This window comes from Delphinus delphis, chromosome 10 (assembly GCF_949987515.2).
Source record: "Delphinus delphis chromosome 10, mDelDel1.2, whole genome shotgun sequence".
In the NCBI taxonomy this organism is placed as follows: domain Eukaryota; kingdom Metazoa; phylum Chordata; class Mammalia; order Artiodactyla; family Delphinidae; genus Delphinus; species Delphinus delphis.
In genome coordinates, this window is record NC_082692.2 from 5,288,734 (window position 1) to 5,305,884 (window position 17,151).

The following is a 17,151-nucleotide window of genomic DNA, read 5'->3' on the forward strand; positions in this document are numbered from 1 at the left end:
TCTTTTTGAGCTAGCAAAGAATTGTCTCAATCTTGGAGCTCTTTCTTTAATGAACAAAATGCACCTGGGGGTTTCCAGGAAAAAATACGCCAAACCATTAGGGAGACTGGGGAGAAATTTTTGCTCGTTTACACTTTGGTTTTTAAGTTTGTTTGAAAAGTTGGCCAACCATTTAAATCTGAAACTTTACTTTTCCCTCCCAGTCTTGCAGTATTTGGAAAGCACATGCTTTTGAATCCACACATTTAAATCCAAGTCAGAATTTGCAAGGTTGCTTCTTTCCTGCATTTATGAACCAGGTGGTTTTTTGGTTTTTTTGTTCCTTTTTTTTTTTTTGAATATGCTTCTGTTATCTTAGCGTCCCTATGTTTTAAGTTGACAATAAACATGGCTGTTAATGGAATATTTCACTCCCTTGACTTCTTGTAGAAGTAAATTTGTAATTAATATCTGGGTTAATGACCTGCATAAAGATACCCGGTTTATAAGGATGCTTCACCGAACGTTAAATTTGGGCGAGGCTTGATGTTTTCTCCTAGCATAGCATCATTTCATGTGTTCGGTTTTTCCAACCTAAAGGCTGTTGATAAACCTGTCAAGTTTTAACATCTCCCCGGGAAGGGGAAAGAGACTCTAGTGAAAAGTGACCTAACTCGGAGGGAGGTTGTTTTTCTGCGCGTTGCTGTCGAGCTGCCAAGGGCCGCGGGGCGGCAGGCTGGGGGCTTGAGTCAGCATGTGGCCGGCGTTCTTTCTGGATCCAGGTACTGGAGTTTCCCCAGGCCTGTCCCGGCCTGCGCTTGTGCTACTTGCCCTTAGAAACGAAGCGTTGTCACAATACACAGTAGCGCGCAAACGCTGAGGTCTGCATTTTAAAATAAGGACGACTGACTGGAGAGGGTCGGTGTCCGCACCGCACCTGTTTTCCTAGGGTTTTTAGCGTCTTGTGCGGAAGGATTTGTTTGGCCCTGGCACGCACTTGGCAGAAGCAGGATGGCAGCTCTGACTCGACTGCCCTCTGCTAAGTGACTGATGATGAAGGATTTTAAAAGCACTTTTCTGACCGAAAGTTTTTCTAAATAGAGGTGTTTTGTTTTTAAAGCGACAAAACCAAAAAACCCCTAAAAAACCAGTATGAAAACGACTGGTTGCATCTAAACTCCTTTATTTCTAAAACTCCCACTTTATTGGCTGAATCAGATTGGTGATTTTTTTAATGATCAATGTGTGCATTTAGCCCTTCCCTAAATAAGCTAATTTGAGTGTGTCCAGAGCCCAAATCTTATTTTTCCTTTGAAAGTGACTTTACAGCCTCTTGCCTTTGTCCTTTATTTAGTAACACTTGTCACTGTTTAGGACCGGATATTTCTCACTCTGATTATCCCTCGTTCCCCCACCTGTCTTTTGTGTCTTTGTTTTACCCTGCATGGGATCTGCAACGACTTTATTTACCTTCTTCCGCTGCTTTTCTTGATATTTTAAAGTTTGGTACATGTTTCATGCTTGATCATTTAAGATGTTTATTTTTGAAAAATTTAAACTTTGGATTTTTCTCGTATGAGATGCTATATTGTTTTCAATGATGGCAGAATTACACTGGTCTTCTTCCTGTAGTTAAAAGAAATTACAAATCTGTAGTGAAATTTGGTGGCCAAGTGGCAGAGTCCCCCAGTTAGATCTTCCGCCGATCAAAGTGTGGAATTTGTAGGAGGCTTACAAACCAAATACAGTCACTAAGCTTCAGAAATATGTGCATAAAATGGTAATGCTTACATTTCTCCAGAACTCTTGATTTCCAAAGCGGAATATGTGTGATCACTATCTGATACCTATTTTAAAGTTTGCTTTAAACTACCTTTTAAAAGAAGCCTGTTTCTCAGCATGAAGTTAAACAGGCGCATTTACATTTAATTTTAGAGTGGAAGGGGGTCCTGAGGAGGACAGAAACCTCACTTTTCCACTTTAGAGACAAATTAAGACTTGCCCCAAATCCCGGAGTCCACCATGGCCGAGCTGGCATGAGAATCAGGGGCTCCTCCCTCTGCCCTCTGGCATCCTGTGCGTTTAGACCATGTACTGGTGTATGAGACTGGACAGCCCTGTACTTACAGGATGAAAGTACCTCAAGTCCATATATTCATTCATTCATTCAGCCAGTATTTCCTGAGCATCTGCTGTGTGTTAGATGTCGGGGAGATTCAAAGGTGAAAATACAGAGACTTCTGGAAGGGAGCAGATGCTCTTTAGAGGAAGATAAGTACATGAGTACTATAATACAAACGGATAATGCACAGGAGCGGTACCCATGACTCAGAGGCTTCGTAAGGGGACAAGATAACATCTGTAGTGGCGGCACTAGTAAGATTTTATTATAAAGGAAGTGGTGTTGACTTGGACTTTGGAGAATTTCAGTTGGTAAAGAGAGTGGGCAGAGAGTGCACCTGGAGGAGAGAAGAGCATGAGAAAAGTGTGAGAAGTGGAAAAGCAGGCGCAACTTCAAGGCCTAGAGAGTGGTCTCCTTTTGGAGCATTCGCTTAAGTGGGGAAACAGTGAGACGGAAGGAGGGAGGACGGGCTGGGGCCACGAATCACGGTGGTGGGCTAGGGTTAGGCACAGGGGAACCCTTGCAGGTCTCATCCGAGCCAGTGAAGGTCTCCTTTGAAGGAGCAGAGAGATAAGACCGACGCAGGAAGCCATAGGATTGTTGCTGTGGCCAGCAGTGTGTGGGAGGGGTTGCCTTAAGGAAGCAGTTACACCAGTGAAGGAGGGAGGTGAAAGTCTGGTCGAGGTTGGTGGCAGTGGGACAGGAGGTAGATGTGATGGACTGACAGCTTCAGCTCAGAACTGGATCAGAGAGGCAAGGGAGAGGGAGAAAACAGGCTTAGAGCTGGCTGACTCAGAATGGTTATTCTAAATATTTTTCTGGGAAACGATGGCAAAGTAAGATTCAGGGTAGCTTAATATATGGGAGTAGTAACACTTACATAGTGACTAAGTTTGAGTAGGTTATATATTTTATACAAACATCAGATCAGTGGTTAATAATAGTTACCATTGGGCTTCCCTGGTGGCGCAGTGGTTGAGAGTCCGCCTGCCGATGCAGGGGACACGGGTTCGTGTCCCGATCCGGGAAGATCCCACATGCCATGGAGCGGCTAGGCCCGTGAGCCATGGCCGCTGAGCCTGTGCGTCCGGAGCCTGTACTCTGCAACGGGAGAGGCCACAACAGTGAGAGGCCCGAGTACCGCCAAAAAATAAAAAAATAAAAAAAAATAATAGTTACCATTGCCTGGCCAACACCCACCATGTGCCAAGTATATTGTTATCTCAAGCCTCACGACAAACTTCCCATTTCACAGGTGGGAAACTGAGGTTAAAAGAGTTAGATGACTTGGCTTAGGTCAAGCAGCTAAGTTAGTAATTGAGCTGCATTTGAATCCAGTATACCACGATGGTGCAAGAAAAGACCTAACTTTAGTTATTAGAATTCACCTCTTCTTGTAAACTCTTCTATCCAATAGGAGTTTTTACTTCTTTTTAAATTGTTGCATTCCTGGGAAATATTTCATAGCCATTGTGTTCCTGCATTCACACTCCTGTAGAGTTTCCATCTGCTGAGGAATGAAGGACAGTGGGATGCTGCGTTAAGGCCGCTGAATGTCAGGCACATCTACAGAGCAGCTTCCAGCAAGTAGTTAATCTTTTCTGTAAACATGGGCGTAATTTCATTGTTGTCCAGGCGCCTGAAATGTCTTGGGAAAGACAAAAAAGTGCTGATGCCTCCACGCTGACATCTTCGGGTGGAGCTGAGGAGGGCTTGGGTGTGTCTCCGGGAGTGTTAACTCAGCCCTCAGCCAGCCAGTCTTTCCAGACTTTTCAAAGGTTCTGGAAGAAGCGCCTCAGTCCCGAGGCCTTGGTGCCTGGGGCCCTGCCGCCCCGCCCTTTGCTTTTTCTCCGGCTCCCTCTGGCCCTCCTGGGAAAATGGGCAGGGGTGGTTCTGATGTTGAAGCCACTGCCCCACGGACCCCAAGCCTCAGCATGCCATAAAATGCCAGGGCAGTCCCATCACGTGCACCTTACCACCAGCACCTTGGGCTAGGAGGAGGGTCCAGGACCTTCAGAGACCTCAGGAATGTGAAGTCTACATTTCATGAAAATGAGGACACCAGAGTGAGAGGCTGCAGGCCATAGGTGTGAGTTTTTTGCCTGGAATTCAAATGTGTGACATGCAAACGTAATATCCCTTGCTTCGTAAGGTACCTGAAAAAAATTAAAAAGGAGTTGGCCTCTTGGTGGATAACCAGATAACTTGTAAACGATTTTTTTTAGGCATCAGAATGAATGTAAGTTTTCACATAGGGAAGGAATTCAAAACAGAAATCCCTGTTTTGGCCTTGAATTTGTAAGGGTCAAATATTCATCCCCATTTAATAAAGGAAAGGAAAGCATCTTTTTCTGAATTTTCTAATCCCTTCAAAAAGATGTCTTTCACGCAGTTAAAATGTATCTCTGTCTTTGAATTGTCTCAAACTTTTTTTTAGGTTTCGTAGATAATTTTAGGAATTAAAAATTACCTGAGAAAGTCTCAAATGCCTCACACTTAATACCCAATCATCATTTCTTCTTCTTTCCTTTTTTTCACTTCTCACCCCACCTCCAGTGTGCTTGCAGGATATCCTTAACATTGTGAACTGGGTGAACTGCAAAATCATGCACTGGGGCGAAAAACACAAAATGAAAAATAAAAGCAAAATCTAAGAATCATATCACAACAGCAGCTTCCCCTGTACGAACGATCTCGCAGCGAGGATTTAGTTTCTGCCGGGCTTTACAGACCTCACTGGCTGCTTCTCTCAACATCAGGCCAGCCCCGAGAGGTGACTGTGTTCCTGCAGAAACCCTAGGCCCCGCGAGTCTACTAACTTGCTTCGAGTCACAGGCTGTCCAGCCAGAAGTGGCTGAGAACGGGGTGGACCCCAAACTCTTTATGAAGTTAATGATCTGTGATCAGGTTGCCCTCCCCGGCCCCCACCCAAGCCACCAAAAACTGTGAAAATAGCAAACATGGAAAGGCAGTGGAACTTTTATTAGAGTACCGCTTCCAAAGCTCCTGGGTGAGGACAAGATGAAGGTCCAGAGGAGGCCTTCTTCCTAAAATTGATAGAGAAAAGCTTTTTTTTTTTTTTTTTGGCGGTACGCGGGCCTCTCACTGCTGTGGCCTCTCCCGTTGCAGAGCACAGGCTCCGGACGCGCAGGCTCAGTGGCCATGGCTCACGGGCCCAGCCGCTCCGCGGCATGTGGGAAATTCCCGGACCGGGGCACAAACCCGTGTCCCCTGCATCGGCAGGCGGACTCTCAACCACTGCGCCACCAGGGAAGCCCCCCTTTTTTTCCCCACTATTGGTGGGGAATTGGGGTGCAGTAGATGCGCTACCTGATTGAGCTTTGGAAATCAGGGTAATGAGTAGTAATATCTTCATATCAGTCTTCGATTTGCCTTTGTTTTTCTTCTACTTTCCTAAACCAAACAAACATACGTTAAGGACCTTCTGGGTGAGGAACTCTGTGCTGTTAGGTGCACGTAGGAGCCGAAAGTGACTAAGGTGTGAGACTTTGCTCTCCAGGTGTGGGCAGACAGGTGTGTAAATAATTCGTTCAGAAGGAGGGCAGAGATGTGCCAGGAAAACTCTGTGGAGGCGGAAGCACTTGGTGTGTAACTTCTGATACGTGACATTTCCACTGATGTGTTTAGTGAGTCTTGGAGGTAGGGTATTGTCCTTAAATGAAAACGTAAATTTTTTTTTTTTTTACAAACTCCATGGATGTTTTTCTTTTTACTTAAGATCTTTTAAAGAAACTCAAAATAACGTATGGAACATGTTTTAAACATTGTAAGGAGCTCAGCAGATAGGTTTTAGATCAATATGAATGCAAATAAGTTTTAAGATCAGTATTAATGCATTACATAATTATCATCATTTCCATCAAGTCTTCATTGACTTTTTCCAAGGTCATTATTCCATGAATCTGAATACACATGAGACATAATTTCCGGCACACATCCAGGACCTTATGTTGATGGAATGAACCAAAAGAAGAGAGAGAGAGTGGGGGAGAGAGAGAAGGGGCAAAGGAAAGAGGAAGGAAGGAAAGAAGGAACCCAATGGAGAGAAAGTATTGGGTTGGCCAAAAAGTTCCTTCTGGTTTTTCCATAGACTCTTACGAACTTTTTGGCCAACCAGTGTATATACAAAAATAAATCCAGAGTTACGTGGCACCGGCCAAGTGTCTAATGAACAGAATAGATGATTGTAAAATGACTTTCATAAAGCAAGGAGAGTAACTATTAATAAATATCTTGTAATGCTTCAAGACTCTCTTCAAAGTATTTGTCTTGTATTTTTGTCTATAATATTCTTGGGAAAAGTGTGAAACTAGTGGCTTCACAGTTAATTTTGGGGTCTTATTTTTTTAAGAAAAGACTGTTATTTGGAGGTAGTAAAATAAAACATCGAAAGCTCTTTAATACTGTTCACACGTTCATGTGGCCCAGACCATGTTTTCCTTTTAGCCTCTGATGAGGGGATCTTTATGTAAACTGTTGGAACCCTTACTTGTTTAAACAAGTTTTAGAATGAATTTTCAAAAAAAGTGTAGGCAGGTTCTTTGTTGTACGAATAATTTGTCTTTGTAAGTTTGAAAATAAGAGAAGATTTCAGAAAGGTTAAAGACTTTTAAGGACAAATGTTATTTTTTTCAAGGCCAGCTATTAATTTTAGTTTAGAAGTCAATATTTTTTGATTGATTTGACCCAAATGAACTTTCTTTTCTTTCTTTCTTTTTTTTTTTTTTTTTTGCATGACTTCTTTCATCTTCCATGACACGGAAATGGGACTTAAAAATTGAACTCTGACCTCGTTAGTTCAATTCCTAACATGGTTTAAAATCTCTGCACCCCTAATACCAATACGTACCAGTGTTGAAAATTTCTTTGAGGCTAGGGATTTTTAAAGTCCTTATATGCTTGTTAAATAAGTATTTATTTTAAAATGATTTCTTCCTATATGATGGAATTTTGCATTTTCCCAAATTGCACTGTATGAAGAGGAAACTTCATTACCTTTACACAGAACATAGACTTTTAGATTATTTTCAGTAGGAGGAGTGAGTTTGGTGGTCTCATAAAATAAAGTTACAGATCAAAGGAGCTAAGGAAATCTTAGCTAGCACCTAGCCCAAAAGATGAGAAAACTGAGATCTAGAATATTTCTGAGGTAAACGACAAAAGACCTAAAATTATGTGAAAAAATATGATTTTTGACTTAAAAAGTTCTGAATGACACACAAAATGCCCGTGTTCCCTGAAGCATGCTCTCCTGGCTCTCCTGCTGAAGGGTCCAGCCCTGCACAGCATCTGAGTGAGTGTCTAGTGAGTCGAAATCCTCTCCACGGACACTTCCTTCTTGATTTAAGTACAGTCATTTCTGTGTGGATCCTTCACTGGGCGGGGACAAGCAAGCTGAAATGTGAAGGTGGATTCTCTTTTCTCATCAATAAACCTCAGGGGCCTGAGTTGTCCTTCCACCTGCTCGATTTGATGGTCTGTTTCCCAAGGATGTTCAGATGGAAGTGAGATGCTTACAGATGACAAACGGGACATGTAGATCTTACTTTAAGGACCAGACAGTCTTGAAAAGTTGTGCCTAAGGAAATTTGGTTAATTAGATCATACTTTCCTACAGAAAAATCACAATACCAAAGATTCTTCATTACATTGTTCTAACACTTTAGCTTTTCTTTCTTTTTACTTTTAGAAAGATTAGATTTTTGTGCAGACGGTTGTTCATCTATTCCTAAAATGCCGAGGCAAACACATAGGGTTTTAGTGGCTATCAAGGGCGTGTATGGTGAACATAGGCAGGCCTGTTGGTGAAGCATGAATAATTCTTTCCAGTATCATTAACAGCATATGAAGTTACCGTTGTGGTGTTTTTTTGTTTTTGTTTTTGTTTTACCTTTTTGTTTTTTAAGTGCAAGTCCACCAATATTTTAAGCCAGCGTTTAATTGCCTCACCTCTTTTTCCTTAGTTCATTTCTAAGTGTCATGTAACTAACTACTCTAGTAATTGGGTAAAAAGAGCCGAAGAGTTTCATATTTTGTTGGCAAATGAATTTAGTGTCATAAATTCATTTTTAAAAGACTTGTGTATACACTTTGGAACTTTCATTCACAAGTGAGTTTGGCCTCTCTGCTTCTTTTTTATTTTTTGTACATTTTTATCCTGGAATAATTTTAGGATTATAGAAAAGCTGCAGAGATAGAGGGAGTTCTCCTACACCTCACCCAGTTTCCCCATCTCCCTCTGTCTTAGCACTCACTGTGTTAGTTTTTCCAGTAGCACACGTTATTAAATCATTTCAGAAACTCTTGACTTTCCACTGTGCTAAGAGAGAGCCCTTTCCTTTGTATGCAAGGGACTGGCATTCTCTGTGGGAATCACCCTCTGAACCCAACTGCTGACCAGAATTACTAAATGTTTCAGAAGAAAGGGCCTCTCATGCCCCTTCATTAAAGAAAACAAATCTAATTACACAGGACCTCCCTAATTACTTACCCATCCTAGACTTCTCAGTGATGTTTCTGTATTTCTCCCTTTGTCTCTCTTTTTTCTTTTTTTCCCTTTGTCTCTTGAATTTCTTTCCTCCCTGTTATAATGGGTGCATTTTGGAAAGTGTTCTAAGTCAAGTGGAATTTTGCACAAGTTTTGACAACGGATGGAGTCCTGTTAACATCTCAGCAATCCGAGAAGTGTGCCAGGTTTCCTGTCTGATTCTGAGTGGCAGGCAGAGAAGGGCAGCATTCATGCGGGGGGCGGGGGTTGTGTGTGCGGTGCCCTGGTGTTGATGGGTGGGCAGTGCCAGGGCCTGCCTGGAGGAGCTGCGGCCTCACCTGGCACTGGTTCCCAGGAGAGCTGGTTTCTCACCCACATACTTTCAGCCAGGGCTGGCTTGCAGGGAAGCCTGGCCGGCAGAGAGAGAAAGCGCCTGTCCGATGTGAAATGAGGCGGAATCAAGGGGCGGTGGGAGCAGTTTCCCACATTCTTGTGACTTTACCCTATCTCTGCCTAGTACAGCCTGTGCTTTTCAAACGTTTTTTTTAAACAGTGAAATTCTTTCTTCATTATTTATTTATTTAAAAAAATTATTTATTGGGACTTCCCTGGTGGCACAGGGCTTAAGACTCTGAGCTCCCAATGCAGGGGGCCTGGGTTCGATCCCTGGTCAGGGAACTAGATCCCACAAGCATGCCGCAACTAAGACCTGGCGCAAATAAATAAATAAAATAAAAATTAGAAAAAAAAATTTTATTTATTAATTTATTTATTTTTGGCTGCTTTGGGTCTTCGTTGCTGCGCGTGGGCTTTCTCTAGTTGCGGAGCACAGGCTCGGTAGTTGCGGCTCGCGGGCTCTAGAGCACAGGCTCGGTAGTTGTGGTGCATGGGTTTAGTTGCTCCGCCGCATGTGGGATCTTCCTGGACTAGGGCTCGGAGGCCCCCAGGACCCGTGTCTCCTGCATTGGCAGGCGGATTCTTAACCACTGCGCCACCAGGGAAGTCCGGAAATTCTTTCTTTAAAACGCACACAGACACCCTTCCCGACACAGACACACATAAAAGAAAGTTCAGTACATTGAACAGGCGTCTGTTTTATCTGAAAGCTCAAGCCGGCCTGGCTGGTAGCTCAGAAGCCCTGGAGGAACTCAGCTTTCTTGTAGGACATTCATAAGACCTTTCCTGAACGTTAATAATTTAATGTGCTTTAAATCTCTCTTAAACTAAGCCGTAGCAGGCTGTGCTGTAGCATAATGTATCCTGGCAAATTAAAAAGTAAGACTTGTTTTATGATAGATTACTCTTTCTACTTGTATCTGGAGCAAACTGAATTTCTATAATCTCTTTCTTTAAAATGTAGAATATCTACAACATTCTTCTTAAATACCACGGTCGTTTTAAGGTTTCTGCTACCTGTCTTCCAGAATAGCGCTACATTTGACATACACATGTGGGTGAGCATCATTGTACAGGATAATATTCTGGGGTCATCCTGAAAGGAAAAGTGGCTTCTTTTTGCATTAAAGATATTTAAATTTCCCATCACTTTCTTTACCCCATCCTTCCTTTACCATTATCAGCTTTTTCTAGTTGCAGAAAATATTTTTGCAGAATAAGCTTTTCTTTCGTCTCCTACAATTGTCCTCAGCCAGACTGGTCAAAGAAACCCTGCAGCTCTGGGTCTGATGCCACCTTTCCCAGGACTGGTGATGGCATTGATGTGGGATGAAGGGAGAGGGGTGACAGAGAAGATGCTGGAAATGTGTTTTCACAACTCAAAAGGATATTTCTGGATTAGATTTTATACCAGGAAAAAAAAAAAAAAAAAAAAAAAAACTTGGTGTGAAGGTTAGTACAATTTGAAAAAGTTCTGTAGATTAGAAAATAGTATTCCATCATTTTTAAATGTCTTGCTTTTGGTAATTGTACTGTGGTTATATAATGGAATGGCTTTGTTCTTAGGAAATACATGCCGGAATATTTTGGGATAAAGAAGCGTGATTGTTCTCAAATGGCTCAGAAAAATGTATATATACTATACATAGATATACACACATACAGGGGGGAGGGGAACAAAGAGACATGGCCAATGTGAACAATTGGGCAGTCTGGGTGAAGGGCCTACTGAAGTGTTTTTGTCTTGTTTTTGCAGCTGTTTTGAAAGTTTAAAATGAGTTCAAAATTGAAAAAAAATTTTCATATTTTCTTTCTTTGTGTTTGCTCATCAGTCAAACCGGAACGATGTCCAGGCAGAACCAGAACACCATCCAGGAGCTTCTGCAGAACTGCTCGGATTGTTTGATGCGGGCCGAGCTGATCGTGCAGCCGGTAAGCTTTCTTTTTCTCCTAAAGTACTGTCCACACCTGGTTTTGTACCTGGTTTTGCTCCTGGTTAACTTAGACTCAGAGCCCTGACCTGTGCATTCTCTCCCCGCCCTCCTAGTGTTTAGAGATGCTTTTTCTCAAAACAGACGAGAGCGGGATGTCTGTCTTCCTAACTTACTTGCAATGTTGGCTTAACAATGGGAACCAGTTTTCACATAGTTTTTTTCCCAACAAATATTTACACTACGGATTAACACCCTTTTGGAATTGCAACAACCTGTTGTCATTTCTCTGATTTTGTAATGCTTTCTTTTCCTAGAGGTGCAACCTGACATGTTTATGTCACTGGATTGTCATGGGTTGTGATGTACACCATCAATTGAATGTCTTTTTTCAGGAAAATTTACCATCTTGTGAGAACACTTCTACATGAGAAACATTACAAAATATGGATAAATAAGCAACTGAAAATTGAGGGGAAATGGTAACATTCGTGAAAGCTCACAGTATTTCTTGATGTTACAGAGATAACTTAGGATCTTATTGAAACAGGCTTAGAAGGCACGAGACCCATGATATTTTCCGAGTATCCGTCACCCAGCTCCCCACAAAGGTGGCCATCTCACTAAGTATCACCCATCATCAAAACCAGGAAATTGATTGGCTCAATACAATTAACTAGACAGCTTTCTTTTTAAGAACCAAAAAGTTATCTCCCACAAGTTGCAGGAAGAGCTCAGTTTGTGTGTAAAAAAGACCTCATCTGGGGGCTTCCCTGGTGGCGCAGAGGTGGAAGGTCTGCCTGCCGATGCGGGGGACGTGGGTTCGTGCCCCAATCCGGGAGGATCCCACATGCCGCAGAGCGGCTGGGCCCGTGAGCCATGGCCGCTGGGCCTGCGCTTCCAGGGCCTGCGCTTCCAGAGCCTGTGCTCCGCAGCGGGAGAGGCCACAGAGGTGAGAGGCCTGCGTACCAGAAAAAAAAAAAAAAGACCTCATCTGGTACAGTGTTCTTATCACAGTGAAATTACAGTTAGATGAGTGTCCTGTGAAAATAAGAAAGATAGGCATTTAACACTGAAGTAAGAGAAAGGTCAGCACTCTGTGAATATGCTTTTAAAGGGGTCTGAAAATTTAAAATATAGGCTACAAATTTTGCTTCAAGAATCTCCCTAATTTACCTCCCTATTTCAAACTAATAAGACAACTTTCAGTTAGAGACTTTTTGCACTTCCGTGGAACGGGGCAGGGGACTTATAATATTTAAGTTTATAGCGGAAGCTTTTGCTTCTAGTAATACGCGTGAAGCTTTTCTCTCCAGTATTATGTGTTTCCTTCATGTGACTTCTTTCTTGTAGGAACTGAAGTACGGAGATGGGATACAGCTGGCGCAGAGCAGAGAACTGGACGAGTGTTTTGCCCAGGCCAACGATCAGATGGAAATTACCGATAGCTTGATTAGAGAGATGCGGCAGATGGGCCAGCCCTGTGACGTTTATCAGAAAAGGTATTGCCCACAGAGCGAGCGTGGTGCCCGCAGGCCTCGTGGAGTTGCACTCAATCCCCTGACCCAGGTCTTCCCTGAAGAAAGCACAGATATTCCCCAGAAAGGGCTCCCTTGCTTGGTATTAGAGCTTAATGTGTCTCTAATACAAATTGACTAAACCCACTACCTTCATCTGTCGTGGAATCACAAAGCTGCCATGCGAAGAACTAAACAGACCTGCCCAAGAGGGCGTGCTTCTTTTGAAGAGTTGAGTTTGCTCTGAGACGTTCACTGTGCTTCCACTTAGGGGGCAGCAAAGACCTTTGGCACAGCGATTGACTTTGAAGAGTCTAAAATTAAGTCCAGCTCAGTTTAATGCATACAGAAATGAGACTCACAGAGTTGAAAATGCCGTTTAAAGCAGAGGTGTGTAGTCTGATTTTGAGATCACACTACCCAGGGCGCATGGTCCTAGGAAATTCCCAGGGTGGAACTTGTGAGAAGGTACAGGATGCTGCCAGGTTGGGCAAAGGCAGTTACACTTGCTGTGGTGCTTCAGGCTTGGAGCGTCAGAATATTTAAGGCTTTGCATGTGATCAAGAAAAAAAAAAATCTATGAGTAAAACATTTGTGATCTCTATACTGACACTGAGGGGGCCGTTTGGCCAGGACATGTTTCATGGGCTGTTTTCCGGCAGTGGTGTGATTGTTTTCCTTTCCTTTCAGACTGCTGCAGCTCCAGGAGCAAATGCGAGCCCTTTACAAAGCCATCAGTGTCCCTCGAGGCCGAAGGGCCAGCTCCAAGGGAGGTGGAGGGTACACCTGCCAGAGTGGCTCCGGGTGGGATGAAGTCACCAAGCGCCTCACCAGCGAATGTCTGGGGTGGATGCGGCAGCAGAGGGTAAGCAGCTTCCGGTGGGAGGAGGTTGGTTCTCAGAGATCCTGGCCAGGTGTGCAGACCTGGCGGGATGGGGGTCGGGACGTCAGCTGGCAGCAACCACGTGCTGTTTTCGGCATTTCCTCATATTCTTTTACTTTGAAATAAGTGAAAATTCAGGGATTTTTTTCTTCCCCGTGTGGCTTAGGGAACCAGCCTCATTGCTTTATAGTCGTACTTTATCACGTAGGTAATATTTAACACGTATCACTGAATTGCTAGATGGTGAAAATCTAGTTCTCACCGTTCACAGCTGGAAGATCTGTTATGGGAGTTCATGCGCCAAAAAACTTCATCGCTGAGCTCTTCAGGTGTTACTGAGAGGTGCTTAAGAGAAAAAAAGCGAACATTGTGGAGGTTCATTTAAAATATTAACAAATTGGAGGAGCTGGACACGCAGGAAAACTGGACCTTCTGGTTTGGTCTCGTTGGTTGCCTAACCTTATTATATTTTTGAAGTGTCAGCTGTCTTGTGCAATCATGACATCACTTCTGTGGGAGAGAAGTGAAATACTGGCACCAGAGGTGCTGAGCCTTTCCCTAGAACCAGAGTTTCTACAAAGGATGTTTCAGTGCTAATTATTGGTTTGTTGTTTTATGTAGTAATTATGTGCTGTAATGAATGTAGATGGGAATTTTGTAATGAAAACGCGATCCTGATGAGCTGTCCTTCTCGTGAGGAGGTGGGCGTGTTAGAATGATCAGTTGTGCAGAGATGCGGTTGTCGTTGTTGGAGAGAGTGGTTTCATTACTCGTTGTTGGACCAATTTAGCAGTGCTTCTGAAGTTTCTCAGCCACTTAAAGATTTTTGTAGGTGTTCTTTGGCAAGTGTGAAGGCTTATGCAACTAAACATGCATGTGTGCATTCATTCATTCATTCAGTTAACCTTTTCTCCCACGTATTATAAAGACTTCATAGCACTTACAAGAAGGTGGGGTTTGTAGAGGAGGAGAGTCAGTTGTCATCCCAGAAACCTAAATACAAACCTATTTGCATGTTTCCCAAGTCCCTTCTAATCTTTGAACACACATTTCTGGAACATTTACTATGTTTTGGCAGCATGCCAGAAAATGAGATTCAAAGCTTATGTCCCATAGCCCTGAAAAGGAATATTATTGAAGAAAACAAGATACATACAGCCAAATGCTAACTTTTTCTGCATGAGCTGTGCTAAAGCCCTGCTCAGATGGGAGTGGGGGAGGGCTGGCACTCCCGTCCCTGCGGAATGGAGCCAGCAGAGAAGGCTGGGCCAGGCTCATGGGGCTTGGACTGCATGGGGAGGGTCAGTGACCAGTGACAGACGTTAGGTGAAACAGCCTTTGAACCAGATTACTTATGAAATGGCAAATTCCGTCATTTCTTCTTAGTCACTCTGACGGTTCTAGAACATGACAGCTCATAATTTGTCATTTTCTGTATTCATGTTGGGTGTAGCCTTGTAAGAATCTTTTGTAGCTCAGCATTTTAAAATTTTGGAAAACGGCATTATCACGTGGACTCAGTTTTCTGTCATGGCGGGTGGTGGGGAGAGGGGGTGGGGTGCACCCCTCTTACAGATGCAACTGATGAGCCGCTGCTTTTCAGATCAGGTAGCCCCCAGGGTTTCAAAGGGATTAAAAGCCGTTTTATCACTTGCTGCTTGTTTGCTCTGGCGTTCCTCTTATCCCTTCTTCTCCTAAGCATAGCCTGCATTCTTCCTCTCACTCCCAGGGGACTGAGCTGTAGGGCCAGCTGATAAGGGAGAGGTGTCCCCAGAGGCACAGTCCGTACGCAGTCACACAGCTCCTGGGCCAGGGTTGTGTTTCCCTGATTTGTGTTTCTGCTGATGGATGGGGCAGATACTGTACACCTGGCTGGTAATGAGAGGTGGGATCGGGAGCCTGGTCATCTCATTAATTTCCCAGTGTACTCGCTTGTTTCTGCTTTAAAGTCGAAGTGAGCCACGGGAGAGAAAGGTCAGAGTCCTGGGTAACTTACGGTTGTCTGGTGGCTGCCCTTTCTGAAGGCTCGCCAAGTACATGAGAACATGGATGTGGCTTAGAACAATGTGTGTAATGTTCTTGCTGCAATACCAGTCTGCAATGTTTGCCCTCAGCATGTCCGAGAGATGACACAGGTGATTTGGAAATTTACATGAGCTCACGCAAAAGGAAGACAATAGACTCGCCACAGTACGAATCTTGTGAAATAATATGTTTGATTCTTACTGTGTGGCATTCTTAAATTGAAGTAGTGGAGACTCAAATTAGAAAGTTAGATTTCATTTTTATAAAGCTAACATAAATCCACCATCTTCATATTGCCAACATTCATTGAAATGAAGGCATTGGGTATATATTGTAACTTCTCTTTGAAATGGGTCATAGGGAGTTTTGCATCCCGAAAGGCAATGCTAAATTCTGGATTTAAAGAGTCAAAAATCACATTGCTCAACACAATTTAAAGAAATAAACAATGAAAACTTCTCTTGGGTCAACTGTTTAGCTTGGGAAGTAGTACCTGACTGAGCTTAATGAACCATTATTAACGCACATTTAAAAATAACTGAATATTGAAGCGTCTATCAGTCTCTTATAACATTGTATCATACGTAGGCGCGCACCCACAGCTGTGTATACACACAGGCCACCTGCATGTGCACAGGTAGATTTTTTTTCTTTAGAGGACGCGATCTAGGTTTTAAGGATCTCATTTTGGAATCACCTCTCCTCAGCCCATCTTGAGCTAGGGACACATAAGTTGAGGGGACCTCCAACTTATTACTGTGTTGGGCAGCCCTCCCTAGCTTTTTGGGAATTCCAAGCCTTTACAATTTTTTTTCATTTCAAAAATATTGACTGTTTACAGCTTCAGTTGTATCTCAGTGGAAGCTCTGTATGTCCCCGTGTATGTACCCGACCCCTGATGATGCTGTAGGTGAGGGGGGTCAGACATTGAAGGGCCCGCTCTCTTTCCCTTGGCAGGCGGAGATGGACATGATAACCTGGGGCGTGGACCTGGCCTCAGTGGAACAGCACATCAGCAGCCACAGGACCATCCACAACGCCATCGGGGACTACCGCTGGCAGCTGGACAAGATTAAAGCCGACCTGGTACTTCGGAACATTTCATTGTAGAGTCTTCTGGGAGTGTACTGAAGGATGCTGTAGTTAGTTGATCCCAGGCAGTTTGGGCTGAAACATGAGTCTGGGATTTCTTCCCCAACAGACTGGAACCTTTTTTTTTAATCTTGGCATTTTTTTTTTAATTGAAGTATAGTTGATTTACAGTGTTGTCTTAGTTTCAGGTGTACAGCAAAATGATTCAGTTATACATACATAGATATCTGTTCTTTTTCAGATTCTTTTCCCTTATAGGTTACAAAATATTCAGCATAGTTCCCTGTGCTATACAGTAGGTCCTTGTTGGTTATCTATTTTATATCTAGTAATGTGTATCTGTTAATCCCAAACTGCTCATTTATCCTTCCCTAGAAATTTTTAAAAATCCCATTTCATAAATGGGGATGTGGAATCAGAAAGACCGACTAGGGATCGCGCTAACCCTCCAGGACTAAACACACACACACACTCGTTTATGCCACTGGTAAATGCATGTTCTGAGGGCTGGTAGTTCTCTTCTGCACAAAGCAGACCGTCTCTTCAAATAGAGAAAATGCGACAATCCTCTAGTTTTATTTTGGCGAATCCTTGGTGCAGTCCTTGGTGAAGCCTTTCCTATGTGGTAATTAAACTGTATTTCTAATAAGGAAATCGTGTCTCATCCTGACATTTTTCCTTTGCTGAAAGGACTGACT

General features: G+C 43.2%; 1 protein-coding gene across 7 annotated transcripts in view; it reads left to right on the forward strand.

Annotated features, from left to right (window-relative positions):
* Positions 1 to 17,151, forward strand: part of DSP (desmoplakin) — a 98,118-nt gene that overhangs the window by 57,475 nt on the left and 23,492 nt on the right. For all 7 annotated transcript variants that reach the window (XM_060023679.1, XM_060023676.2, XM_060023675.1 and 4 more), the window contains exons 2-5: positions 10,838 to 10,937; positions 12,290 to 12,438; positions 13,144 to 13,318; positions 16,319 to 16,447. In XM_060023679.1, coding sequence (XP_059879662.1) covers positions 10,851 to 10,937; positions 12,290 to 12,438; positions 13,144 to 13,318; positions 16,319 to 16,447 — 540 coding nt within the window. In that variant the 5' untranslated portion in view covers positions 10,838 to 10,850. The remainder of the gene's footprint in view (positions 1 to 10,837; positions 10,938 to 12,289; positions 12,439 to 13,143; positions 13,319 to 16,318; positions 16,448 to 17,151) is intronic.